The 13,627-nt window shown below is 39.9% G+C and overlaps 1 protein-coding gene across 3 annotated transcripts in view; it reads right to left on the bottom strand.

Moving 5' to 3' along the window:
• Nucleotides 1–13,627, bottom strand: part of DOCK8 (dedicator of cytokinesis 8) — a 220,581-nt gene that overhangs the window by 31,974 nt on the left and 174,980 nt on the right. For all 3 annotated transcript variants that reach the window (XM_060199742.1, XM_060199743.1, XM_060199744.1), the window contains 6 exons: nt 8,506–8,602; nt 6,447–6,581; nt 5,020–5,172; nt 3,398–3,556; nt 2,408–2,508; nt 492–684 (listed from right to left, as the gene is read on the bottom strand). In XM_060199742.1, coding sequence (XP_060055725.1) covers nt 492–684; nt 2,408–2,508; nt 3,398–3,556; nt 5,020–5,172; nt 6,447–6,581; nt 8,506–8,602 — 838 coding nt within the window. The remainder of the gene's footprint in view (nt 1–491; nt 685–2,407; nt 2,509–3,397; nt 3,557–5,019; nt 5,173–6,446; nt 6,582–8,505; nt 8,603–13,627) is intronic.

The raw sequence follows: 13,627 nt of genomic DNA, 5'->3' as shown, positions 1-13,627 counted from the left end.
AGCTTCCCTCTTGCAGGTGGGAACCGAGAACTTGAACTGAGGTCCTTGCACATGGTAGCATATGTGCTCAACTGGGTACGTCACCACCCAGCTGCACAAACTGATGTATCTGTATAAGCAATACCTAGTAATTCGAGATGGTAAAACAATTAGAAGAGGTTGGTGTCACTAAAACAGGTCTGTTTTTTGTGTGTGTGTGTGTGTTTTGTGTTTTGTGTTTTAACATAAGCACCACTGAGGACTGGGAGCAGATAGTTCTCTGCAATGAGAGATATCCTGTGCATGGCAGGATCTCCTCAGTAGCCCACATAGGATGCCTGACTCCAGCCTCTGAGATGACAGTACTACTCACCCTCCCACCCCCAGCTGCAACAACTGAACATGTTTCTAGACATTATCAACTGCTTCTTGGGGTGAGGCTCCCCCACCCACCCCACCCCCCAACCAGCTGAGAAGCAGTATCCCAAAGGAAAAGGTAGACCAGGCCCTACCTGGAAGCTGACGCTGCCCACAGGCAGGTAATTGTGATCCTCCAGCATGCTGAGGTACTCAGCCACCAAGGCGGCTGCGTGCACCAGGCACATGGCGGCCTCTGTGTAGCACTTTTTCTTGCTGTGTTTTTCTGCCATGTTTTGCAGCCAGGTCAGCCGCAGATCTGGAGAGGTCTGGTAACTCTTGGCAATTCTGAGCAAACATTAAGAAAGTGTTGAAGGCATAGGTGAATGAATATATATACTTTTTTTTTTTTTATCCTAGAGCACTGATCATCTTTGGCTAATGGTGGTACAGGGGATGCTATCTTCTCCTGCTCCACATTTTTTAAATTAGTGATTCAATATTGGTTTACAAAATTACAAGATAAGGGCAGGGGTAGACAGCATAATGGTTATACAAAGAGACAAAGAGACTCTCATGCCTAAGGCTCCAGAGTCCCAGGTTCAATTCCCCATACCACCATAGGCCAGAGCTGAGCAGTGCTCTGGTTAAAAAAAAAAAATTACAGATAATAGGGGTACAATTTCACACTGTTGCCACCATCAGAGTTCTGTGTCTCCATTCCTTTCACTGGAAACTGTAGTGGTTCTCACAAGGTCACAGATATCGGTTGACTATTATTTCTATAACTATCTATCTATCTATCTACCTACCTACCTACCTACCTACCTACCTACCTATGTATATTTTTGTCCATTCTTTCTATGGCTCTGCCTTCTCTTCCTTTTTTAAAAAATATTTATTTATTTATTTATTCCCTTTTGTTGCCCTTGTTGTTTTATTGTTGTAGTTATTGTTATTGTTGTTGTTGGATAGGACAGAGAGAAATGGAGAGAGGAGGGGAAGACAGGGAAGGGGAGAGAAAGATAGACACCTTCAGACCTGCTTCACTGCCTGTGAAGCGACCCCCTTGCAGGTGGGGAGCCGGGGGCTCGAACCAGGATCCTTATGCTGGTCCTTGCACTTGGCACCACATGCGCTTAACCCGCTGCACTATCTCCTGAGTGACTCCCCTTCTTTTCCTTTCTAAGGAGTGACAATATTTTGCTAGACTTTGCAAGACAACTCCCCCACCACCACCACCCAAAAATCCTCTTTCCTTCCAAGAGTTCTGTCTATGTATCCAGGAAATAAGAGAAAACAACATCAAATATTTATATTTTCAGCTATTTTTCTTTCTATGTCTAAGGGGGTGCTAGACCCCAATAGATAGTTAAAAGTGTTTGGGGGGAGAAGCCTGGTAAAAATGATTTTTAAAATGGCTCTCTAGCAATCGTCTTCTTTTCTTTTCTCTCAAAATAATAACAGAGGGCAAAAGTATTACCCTCCTTATGGAATCAAATCAGAACAGTTTTTGTCTCTGTAAGCAGTTTCTTCTGAATAAACATTGCAAAGCAAAGTTTAAACTACAGAGCAAGATATGATTTATAAATAAAACTGCACTTAAGTCTCAACATAATTGGAAAAACCATCTAGGAGAAAATTTATACAGTAGTTGATAGTTCTTTCCCATCACTCTAGGATAAGTCGAAAATAATGTTAAAAGATAAGGACTATTCTGAAAACTTGTTCATGAATCAATCTACTTTGAATGTTTAATTTCTACATGTAGTGCTTATTATATCTGTGAGAACTCCATGGGGAGAGGGGCAGACAGTCGTGCACCTGACACAGCACATATGTAAGAATAGGTTCAAGTCCCTGGTCCCCACCAGCAATGGGAGAAACTTCACAAGTGGTGAAGCAGTGCTGCAGGTGTCTCTCTCTTACTCTCTCTTCCTCCCTATTTTCTCTCAATTTCTTGGTGTCTCTAGACAAAATAAATACATAAAATATTTTAAAAATATAATTCCATAGGGCAAATCCAAGACCCTCAGGTAATGCCCTTTTAATCTTCAAAGAAAATGTTTACCTGTACATGAGATCCATAAGCATCTCAGGATCTTCCTGGAATTCCCTCATTTTCACCGTGTCATATAAAATGCTATTCAGATTGCGGAGAAGTTCCTCTACCTGTAAAAACAAAACAAAACAAACAAACAAACAAATAAAAAAACACTGCCTAAAAAGCTTAGCTTTGGCACTGCTGGTAACAAGACAAAGTCTCATAAAAATTCAACAGGCAAACAGGCATCATGTACATGCTTCCCTAAGAGAGAATTCAAGTTTGCAGGTGCAGGAGTCTGGACAGATTCTTTGTTACCTTCACCTTTGCAAGTTCAGCCCTTCTAAAGCCAAGATTTGTGTTGAACTTTGGGATTCATGAATTAACCCTGAATGCGTATATTCTCTTTCCTTTCTAACAAGGCTCTATGTAAATTAGTTCAAACTTTAAGTTCCTGGTCCCTACCTTCAGGGGGAAAGCTAAGTGGTAAAGTAGGGCTGCAGGTATCTCTCTGTCTCTCTCCCTTTCTATCTTCCCTCTCAATTTCTGTCTCTATCCAATAACAAATGAATAAAAAATATCTTAAATTTTTTTAAATAAATGAAGTAGTTCAAACTAATTTCAGTTATTTTCAACCTGAAAAAATATATTTTAATATTTTATGTATTTATTTTGTTTCTAAACTGTATTGTAAAACCTTAGGGCTTTGTAGAACAAGCTTGAGACCCTCACCTAGGGCCTCAGCTTGGGTTCCATATAACAGACGAAATAGGTACAATAGTTACTACAACAATAAAAAACAAGGGCAACGAAAGGGAATAAATAAATATTTAAAAATATATGTACAACAGCATACCACATATACAGTTAGTTAGTCCTTATAGATGCCATATGTAAGTAGGTAATCCATAACTAGTATATACTTGTTTACACAGTTAAGAATATTATGCGTTATGTCACATAACTTTCATAGATGGGTTTGTAGCTGGCTGATGCCAAACCCAAGCATCGTTCTACCTGGATGGGGAAAGGAGTGGTCTGCATGGCTATGTCCTCTTCTGCATAGGCCAAAATTGTCCTCAAGGATCTTCTCAGGTGCTCCTCATTAAAGTCTGGTGCTTTGCCCACCAGAGATGCCAGAGACATGGTTACTTGCATCTTTACTCTCGCAAAATTCTGTGTCAAGAAGGAAAGTGAAAGATGGGACCACATAAGAGGCACTCAGCTCCTTGCTAATTGAGGTCAGTAGAACAAGAAAAAGAAGACCTCCCCAAATATTTCTTTTATCCCAGTCTTAATCATTCCCTTTTCCCTCTATGAAATGTGAGCTATCTCTTGCACAAGATTCATATTACTATTTAAGTGGTTTAAATGGGTCTTGCCTGGGCATAAATCTGCCAGCTGCCTTTAAATTTTCATGGAAGACTGGGCCACCTCCATGCTGCAAGGTTGGAAGGTCTCCCACAGAGCTGACTCACAGGCTGTCTCCTTTTGTGCCAAGCACCCTATTCTTGGGGTTGCATTTAAACTGCAAAGGGCAGTAGGATCCCTGTTAGGCAGAATTTCTGAAGATTTGGACCCTGGGTAGACAGTGACTTTCTCTTTCTTTTTCCTTCTAGGCCCATGGAAATACATAGCTTTCACAAGGGCATTGGAGGAATGTCCTAAAAAGGCTTTAATCTATTTATTTTTATTTTTTATTGCCATTAGGCAATATTATTACTGAGAGCTGGTGCCTGCATGATGAATCCAGCACTCCTGGTGGCCATTATTATTTTCTTTTCTATCCTCCCTCCTTCTTTTATTATTTTTTAAAATAGATACAGAGAATTGGAAAGGAAAGGGGGAGACACCAAGGGAGAGAGAAAGACAGACGCTAGCAGCATTGCTTCACCAATTGTGAAACTCCTCCTGCAGGTGGGGGGTGGGGCTTGAACCTCCTGTGCATGGTAACATGTCAACTCTACCAGGTGGACCATGGCCCAGACCCCCAAAGATTTTTAAAAGAATATACTCAATTCTAGACAAACTAGAACCAACTCTTCTGCAATAAAGTTAATACCAAAGGCCTCAAAGCTTCAATTAAAATTCAAAGCTAGAAGACACTTAACATTTCAAATTCTTTTCTAAAGGTCTTTTTGATACTGGTCAACTAGAACTTATAAACAGGTAAAATTCTTCTAAATTCTTACCTTGCCTATTTCATAGACCCACATTTTGACAACTTTTAATCCACATATATTCATTAATTTCTTTTTTTTAATTTACTTTTTTTTTATTGCTACTAAGGTTATTGCTAGGGCTTGGTGCCAGCACTATGAATCCACCATTACTGATGGTCATTTTTTTCCTTTTTTTTTTTTCTTTCTAATTTTTTTTCTTAGATAGGACAGAAATTGAGAGAAGACAGGGACACACACACACACACCCCATATATATAAAGAAAAAGAGATACACATGTAGACCTGCTTCACTGCTTGTGAATCAGACCTCCTTATAGGCACGAAGCAGGTGCTCTAAAATGGGTCCCTGTACTTGGTAATATGTGCTCTTAAGTAGGTTGTACCACTACCCAGCCCCCTCTTTTTTTTTTTTTTCAGAGGCAGAGAGGCAGAGACCAAAAGAGACTGGACTCTTACACTGGTGGCTCCAAAACTGAATCTCATGAGCAGGTAGAGGGTGGCACAGGCTTGGCTCCGGGTCACATCCATGCTGCTGCTACAGTGATGTAGCACCCGCTGACAGAGGTCTGCACACTGCTCCACCTCTTCCTCAAACAGCAAGTCTCCAAACTAAGAGAGAGAGAAAGAGAGACAAGGGACCATTAGATATCATGTGGCTCTTTCATACTCTTTCTGGACTAGATGTCTGCAGAGATATGCAATGTCTGCTTAAACAAGTAAACCTCTCCCCCAAGAGTTAATGCGTCGCTCTATAAAGATAGCAAACTATGTGCGTCAGAGGTAAATTGAAGCAATGGGATTGACTTCAGATTTAATTACAAACAGCACAATTAAGACTGGGGCTGCATAATTAACAGCATTGTTATCCAAGCTGATTTCACTGGCAAATTCACAACTTTGAAAGAATTATCTTGAGTTTACTGGGTTCTTTGGAAATTACTGGTGGCTATAAAAGAAGGGAGGGTCCTGATTGGGGAGAACAGAAAAATTCCATTTTCTGACTATGAAAGATCCCATGTAGAAGGCACCAGGTGAGATTGTCAACAAAGGGGAGCAAACAATCTGCTTAAACTATTTTAATTAATTAATTTTTTTATGAGCGAGAAAAGGGTCAGAGCACCATTGCATCATATGTGGTGCTCAAGATTAAACTATGCAAAGCATCCTCTCTCTCTCTCTCTCTCTCTCTCTCTCTCTCACACACACACACACACACACACACACACGAAACCCCCCTTTCTATTTTACTTGATAGGATACAGAGAAATTGAGAGGGACAGGGAGATAAGGGGTGGGGAGACTAGAGACACCTTCAGACTTGCCTCACCACTAGTGAAGCTTCCCCCGCAGGTGGGGAACAGGGGCTCGAACATGAGCATGGTAATGTGTGCACTCAACTAGGTGTGCCACCTCGCTGGCTCTACATAAATCCCTCTATTTAAGGAAAAACTCTACTCTTCAGCCTATGGGAAACTTATTTCCAAACCTTCTGTCATCTTATGACATACTGTTTCATATAGCTCATTAGTGGGTACCATGCATAAGAATTTAACCTTATCTAGGTAAGGTATTAAAAGAGTGGAAGGCAAAGTTGTTCACTTGTTGTTTGCTTTCATGTCTCCAGTGAACGGCCATTCCAAATTTCTATAGTCCAACCTACACCTTACATGTGAGAGATGCTGTTTTTCCTGTCTTTGAGAGTTTCTTCTGCAGAATCAGTGTGCCTGCTTTTAATCTAAGGAAACAGAAGACGTTTATAGTGTGATGTCATTGAGCAGGCAGTACTCTGTGTGATTCAGTACACCTGGAGAAAGATGTGCAAAGCTAGATGAGAATCTGAACCCTTTTAATTAAGAGTATGGAAACAAGCAATCCAGGTTTACCTTGGCAATGAGAGCACGGAGTGTTGCAAAGCAGTGAGTCAAGTAGGTGGTGCTCTGATCGCAGCTCAAAGAATTCACCAGCACCCTTAGAATGCCTCCCAGCAGGGTGTCTTTGCAGTCTAGAGCTGAGCTAGCCTGGAAAAAAAAAAGGAAGAATGTATCACTGATTCCCAGGCAGTGCAGGTGAACTGAGGGGGAAGACTCAAGCAGACACTTAATACACAGCCATTCTGAATCTCTCTCTCTCTCTCTCTCTCTCTCTCTGTGTGTGTGTGTGTGTGTGTGTGTGTGTGTGTGTGTGTGTAAGGGTTTAGTAAGACACCACACATACTGTCCATTACTACAAGAGCTGAAGATCAATTTCCAAATGACTTTATTCCAAAATGCCCATCTTATGTGGGTTTTATGTTTAATTCTTAGTTGCTAAATTGAGTTATGAGGCACACTTCCCCCCCAATTCCAAGCTGAAACTCATGTCACCTGGTACATAACATGTCACTCATGAGTCACTTAAATCTCTGGTTGCCCAGCCCCAAGTCTGTGCCACCCTTTGCTTCTTGGACCGTAGCTTCTGGAAAAATTCTCTCCATGTATACGGGGATTCAACTCTCTGGTGTAGGCTTTTGATATAATCAGGGTTGCTTGGTGGCAGTCAAGTTTGTAACAAGAACCAGTTTATCCACTAGAGCAGAACCTTTCAGCTGTCTTTGAAAATTCAAAGAGAGCTGATGTTGGGTTTACAATATCCACAGCAGTGGTATATGAAAGAAGTCAGTTGATGCTGAGTGTTTAAGTAATCAAAGGTAAGAAATAGTTTCTTTTTGTGCTTACACCTGCATAATAACTACTTTTTAATGACAACTGAAAGCTGGAAACTAAGGCTCCCCTGGGTTTCACCAATATTTCTTCAAGCCCAACGAAAGTAACATGAAATCAATCTCACATTTCTTTATGTTGGGAACATAAAGAACCACTTTTTCACCAGCACTTCTTGGGACTTTTTTGAGAACATTCTTTTGGAAGAGGAAGTCAGAATGATAAACTGCATTGTGGCAAAGTTCACAGTTCTGTGGTAATCTTAGCTGCCTTAATAAGCATTAGCCATAATTAACTGAAGTTGACAGATAAAAAAAAAAAAAAAGAAAGAAAGGAAAGAAAAAAGGGGGAGTAATGGCCTGAAAATCACCATCCTTACTCTATTTTTATTTTATTTATTATTTTTGGATAAAGACAAAAAGAAGCTAAGAGGGGAGAGGGAGATAAGCAGGGAAAGAGATAGGAAGACAACTGTAGCATTACTTCACTACTTGTGAAGCTTCCCCCCTGCAGGTGGGGACCAAGGGCTTGAACATGTGCATGGTGACAGAGAGAAATTGAGAGGAAAGGAGGAGGTAGAGAGGGAGAGCAAAAGAGACCTGTAGCCCTGCTTCACCACTCATGAAGCTTCTCTGCAGGAGGGGACCCAGGGGCTTGAGCCTGGGTCCTTGAGGATTGTAGTATGTGCATTTTACCAAAGGTGTCACTGCCTAACCCCACTTATTCTAGGTAATAAAGTAAATACACCAAATATAATCTAAGTACACACTCAGACACATAATAGAATGAGGATCAGCTTGTTAAATATCTAGTCTTTTTTAAGTGAGCGGCAAGTCAAAGACAGAATCTTTGGTAGCTCTGGAATTTGTCAGGTCAACATTAAGGAAAAAAAAAAAATTTCTAACTTGACTAAAAAAAACACTTAGGGGGGCCAGGTGATGGTGCACCTGGTTGACTGCACATATTACAATGCACAAGGATCTGGGTTCAAGCCCCCGGTCCCTACCGACAGGGAAAGCTTTGCAAGTGGTGAAGCAGTGCTGCAGGTGTCTCTCTGTTCCTCTCCTTCTCTCTGTCATTCCCTTCCCTATCAATTTCTGGTTGTCTCTATCCAATAAATAAATAAATAAAGATAATAAAAAAGAAATAAAAAAACGTAGGGATCATGTTAATTTTATTTACTCACAGTTACTTATGAAGGACTTCCAGTAAGCATATTTATGTAGGTGTTTGTTGTGCTCACCTGGATAATGTTTTCCTGCATATCCAGGATGATCAAATTTGCTTCTGTGGCCAGATTCCCACTGATCAAGGCTTCTTGATCTAACTCTGCCTTTGTTCTAAACAAACAAACAAGAAAGGTAAAATTAAAATGTGCATCAAGCCTGGCCAAAGTCTAGCAATGGCAAACTCTGCACCAAGGCATAAAGAAAACCTCTCAACAGTCAACTTCAACATGAAAACAAAGCAGCCGGTCACAAGGTACCTACATCTGCTTTCTGCAATTAGTGTCTGGTTAGAAAGCCTGTCTGTGTGAAATCTCCAGGCCACCGTCATCCTCCCCATTATTATAAATAATGATGACAATTATTAAAAATAACAAAATGGGTAGAAAAGCCATCTTTGGTTTGTCCTACCAATTAGACTAGCCAATGAGATCACTGTCTAAAGCCTCAGGGTCTGTCCTGTATTTCATGCATGAGAACCTTCTCCAGATCTGAGAATGGGAAGCCTTTGCCTCAGGCTGGTGGGAGTGACACTAGATGTGATGTGCAGCAGGAAAAGGGGAGGCGGTGCTGGATTCAGGGAGGGCTGTGCTTCAGAGACAGGCTGGGAAGAGTAAATCTCTTGACTTCCTAAAGGGTTGACTTCCCAAAGGGTTGGTTCATCAGTCAAGTAGCCACCAGCCTTTTGTCTTTTTCCAAAGGGAAAGAGGTCACATTCCCATAGGATAGGCTGTCTAACATTCAGTTGGACCATCCTGGTCATTACTTATGGGGATGGGAATTTGTCTGTTGTTGCTTTTTTACCAGGTTTCAGTTTAAAGAATTGGAGTGTTCTGGGCCCAATTTCCTCCGTCCCTGTGAAAGCCGAGGGAAGCTGGAAAGGGATGCTTTGTACCATTGAAATATTATATTAAGTAGTTGTCAGAAAAAATAAAGTGGAGTATCCTAAGATGCTCCAGTGCCTACAGTGTTGTCACTGGGGGTTAGTTTGTCAAGCTGCTAGCTCAAACATCTTCGGTCAGGATTACCGCTTGGCTGTTCTTTTGAAAAAAAAAAATCTTTCATTAACAAGTATTTTAGAAGTTTTATTATTTATTTATTGAATAGAGACAGAGAGAAATTAAGAGGGAAAGGAGTAACAGAGCTGGAGAGAGACAAAGAGATACCTGCAACACTGTTTCACTGCTTGTGAAGCTTCCGCCCTGCAGGTGGGGACTGGGGGTTTGACCCAGGTCCTTGCACATGGCAATGTGTGCTCAACCAGGTGTGTCATCCATTGCCCAGCCCCTTTCTTGGCTGTTCTTGAATCTCCTTCACCCAGTAATAGAAGGATTACAGGTGTTGACAGACCACTAAAAGCTCAAAACAAACATTTCCCTGACTTTTAGATGTTTAAGATAGGACTTTAGGTTCCAAGTTGCTCTACATTTTCCTCCCAAATACTCCCAGTGATAGTATTTGTGAAAAGTACAACACAAAAAAGTGTTTTTAAATTAATTTACTGGCAGGTTTATATCTGAAGCAGGGCTGTTCAACAGAGACATCACAGGGATTACAAAAAACATTTTCTATTTTGTATTACCCACACTAATAAAGGGGGTGGGGAACAAAAAAGAGGGCTGGGTGGTGGCACACCTGGTTGAGTGTACATGTTTGTAATATACAAGGATCCTGGTTCAAGCCCCTAGTCCCCACTTGCAGGGAGAAAGCTATGAGAGTGGTGAAGCAATGTTGCAGGCATCTCTCTGTCTCTCTCCCTATTACTTCCTTCCCTCTCAATTTCTGGCTGTTTCTATCTAGTAAATAAATAGACAATAATAAAAAATTTATAAAAGAAATGGGGTTAGGCGGTGACACATCTGGTTAAACACATACACTACAATGTGCAAGGACCCAGGTTCAAGGCCCTGTTCCCCAACTGCAGGGGGAATGCTTCATGAATGGTGAAGCAGGGCTGAAGGTGTCTCTCTGTCTCTCTCCCTATCTCCCCCTTTCAATTTCTCTCTGTCTCTATCCAATAATAAAAAAATAAAAATTTTAAAATGAAACAGAAAAGAAAAATATATATTAAAATTTTAATCTTAAGCACAAGGACCTGGGTTCAAGCCCCTGGTCCCCACCTGTAGCAGGGAAGCTTAACGAATGGTGTAACAAATCTGCAGGTGTCTCTCTATCTCCCTCCTCCCTTCTCAATTTCTCCCTGTCTCTATCCAATAATAAATAAATCATTAGAAAATATTAATCTTGATATATTTTATTGAACCCAATGTATCAAGAAACAGTCATATTTATAAAAATATGACTGTTATTTGATATTTATAAAAATCACTGAGGTATTTTATATTCTCGTTTTCATAATATGTCTTGAAAATTCAGTGTGTGTTTTTCATTTATGAATGAGTCTACAATGTGGACAATGCTGACTTAGAGTGTCCTAATCTGCTTTTCTTTTTTTCCCCTTTATTGTGTAGTAAGATATACATAACATAAAGTTTGATGTTTTAACCATTTTAAGTGTATGGTTCAGTAGTATTAAGTATATCCATGATGTCATATAACTATAACCACAACTCATCTGTATTTCTGTTTGTTTGCTTGTTTGTTTGTTCTTTAAACAGTGGTTCTTATTTTAACTGTTCAACAGTACCACCTATTTCTACCAAATAGTGATTTCTAGAACCCACTGCTAAAGACCCACTGCTAATTAGCATTGAGTAAAGTCTGGTGCTGGGACCTTCAATTCTTTCTACTCTGTTACAGCAGTCATTTTCAATAAGACTTTGCATTACCAGTAAAGCAAATGATACTGATGTAAAGTCCCATTGAAAGTTACTGATGTAATAGGAAGTCAAAAGAACTGGAAGAAAAATGGAGAAGACACAACTCTTATAAGGAGTTTTCTAAATAACTAATTGGAGAGGTTATAACTTTATTATGTTTTCTCAGTGGTCTTGAAGGTATGGAGAGGAGAATCACTCACCACAAGCAGACCACCATATAGCTCAGGAATGAGAACTGACCTAGAGAATTAGGAATATTATGTTACTGCAAGCAAAGGGTAAGGGTTTTCCAAAAACTATGACTTAGGCCAAGCAAAGACATGCCTTGTCAGGCTCTCTATTTAATCTCACAGAGTGAATGAGCCAATGACTCAAGCAGTTTTGTGGCACCTTGGTGCATAAACATTAAAAAAAAAATGTTTTGCTTTCTTACCTAAACTGAAACTTACAGAGTCTCAAAATCAAGTATCTTACAAATCAGTTTTGGGGACACAGAGTAAGAAAAGGTACCCCAAGCAATATTAATAATATCAAAACAAGGATTTTACAACTTACATCTATTCTAAAAATGTGTTTATCCCTTAATGTTTTAAGGTAAATTGTCTTCAAAGTGAACCAGAATGACTCATTCATGTGGTAACAAATATAGTAATTCAGAATTATTTATTAATTAACACTGCTATTCACATTTACACCATTCTACCTTTTATGTCAGGTGCTTTATGCTTTCTATAATGCAGGCTTCCCCTGCCCATGTCTTTTCAAATGTGTGTGAGGGGTGTCCATAACTATATGACGTCTTGCTTCATGAATCCCAGGATTCAGTAGGCTTGCCAAAGGAGTAACAGGCATGTGCAATCTAATATATCTCTCCTCCTTCTTTTTGTTTTCACAGACTGAGACTATTGCATGCATGTTGTTAAGTTGTAATACAAGCAAGACTTTCTCTCCTTTATTTTTTTCTGATAATAATGTACACATAATACAGATAATAATATGCATCATGATATAGCTTTGTATGAAATACAGTGAAGTACAAAGAAAATACTAGTTACGTCAACAAAGAAGACCACTGTTACTATTTCCATTCACACACACACACACACACACACACACACACACACACACTGGGACCTTTGTGTGTGTGTGTGTATGTGTGTAACTAGGGCCCTGCACATACAGTTTCACTGTCCCTGAGCCAACTTTTTCATTCAGATAGACAGAGAGGGAAAGACATGATAGCATCACAGTACTGGAGCTTCCTCTGATGCCACGCATTCCCTTGTGGTGCCAAGGTTGGAATCTGTGTTGCTCATGATAAAGCATGTACCATACACAGTGAGCTAACTCTCTGACTCTTTAAACATACATTTAAGGGGTCAGCAAAATAGGTCATTTGGATAATGTGCATGCAACCATACAACTCATGTTTGAGCTCAGTCCTCACTGCATTTGATGGAAGCTTTTTATTTTATACTTGAAAAAGTCAACTTAAAGCAATGACAATTGTGGGGGTGGGGGGTATTACATGTATTTGGAGATGTAAGATTCTGCTCTAAAACCAAGTGTTATTCCTGGTTTTGTTCACTTAGTATTTCACTGTTATCACTTCATCATATGCCATTAAAGTAATTTATAAACATGTTCATCAATCTAATGTTCTTTTTCTTGAATGTGGTGCTGGGACTGAACCTGGGACCTCAGAGCCTCAGGCATGAAAGCTGTCTTGCATCATCATTATGCTATCTCTGTGGCCCTCAAGCTTATATATAGTCTTTTTTTAAAATTTTTATAAATACTGGCTTATTTATGAGAAAAAGAAGCCAAGGCAGAGCACCTCTCTGGCATACATGGTGTTAGGAACACAGCTTGGGACCTCATGTTCAAGTCCTGCATTTTACCACTAAGCCACCTCATTGATCACAGTATTCTATTCTTAAAAACTTAGGTTTTTTAAGAGTTTTCTACAGAACTGACACAAATACCATGGAATATATGTCTTTTTTCTTTTTTAGTGTTATTTCCTCTTTTTTTTTTTTTTTACTATTTTTTTTATTGGGAAATTAATGTTTTACATTCAACAGTAAATACAACAGTTTGTACATGCATAACATTCCCCAGATTCCTATATAACAATACAACCCCCACTAGGTCCTCTGAACCCTTCTTGGACCTCTATTCTCCCCACCCACCCACTCCAGAGTCTTTTACTTTGGTGTGATATTTCTTTCTTTCTTTCTTTTTTTTTTTTTTTAACCAGAGCACTCAGCTCTGGCTTATGTTGGTACAGGAGATTGAACCTGGGGCCTCCAAGCCTCAGGCATGAGAATCTGTTTGCATAACCATTATGCTATCTCCC

Source organism: Erinaceus europaeus, chromosome 10, assembly GCF_950295315.1.
Source record: "Erinaceus europaeus chromosome 10, mEriEur2.1, whole genome shotgun sequence".
Lineage (NCBI taxonomy): Eukaryota > Metazoa > Chordata > Mammalia > Eulipotyphla > Erinaceidae > Erinaceus > Erinaceus europaeus.
The sequence above is the reverse complement of the archived record's forward strand: the minus strand, read 5'-3'. Positions and strand labels throughout refer to the sequence as shown.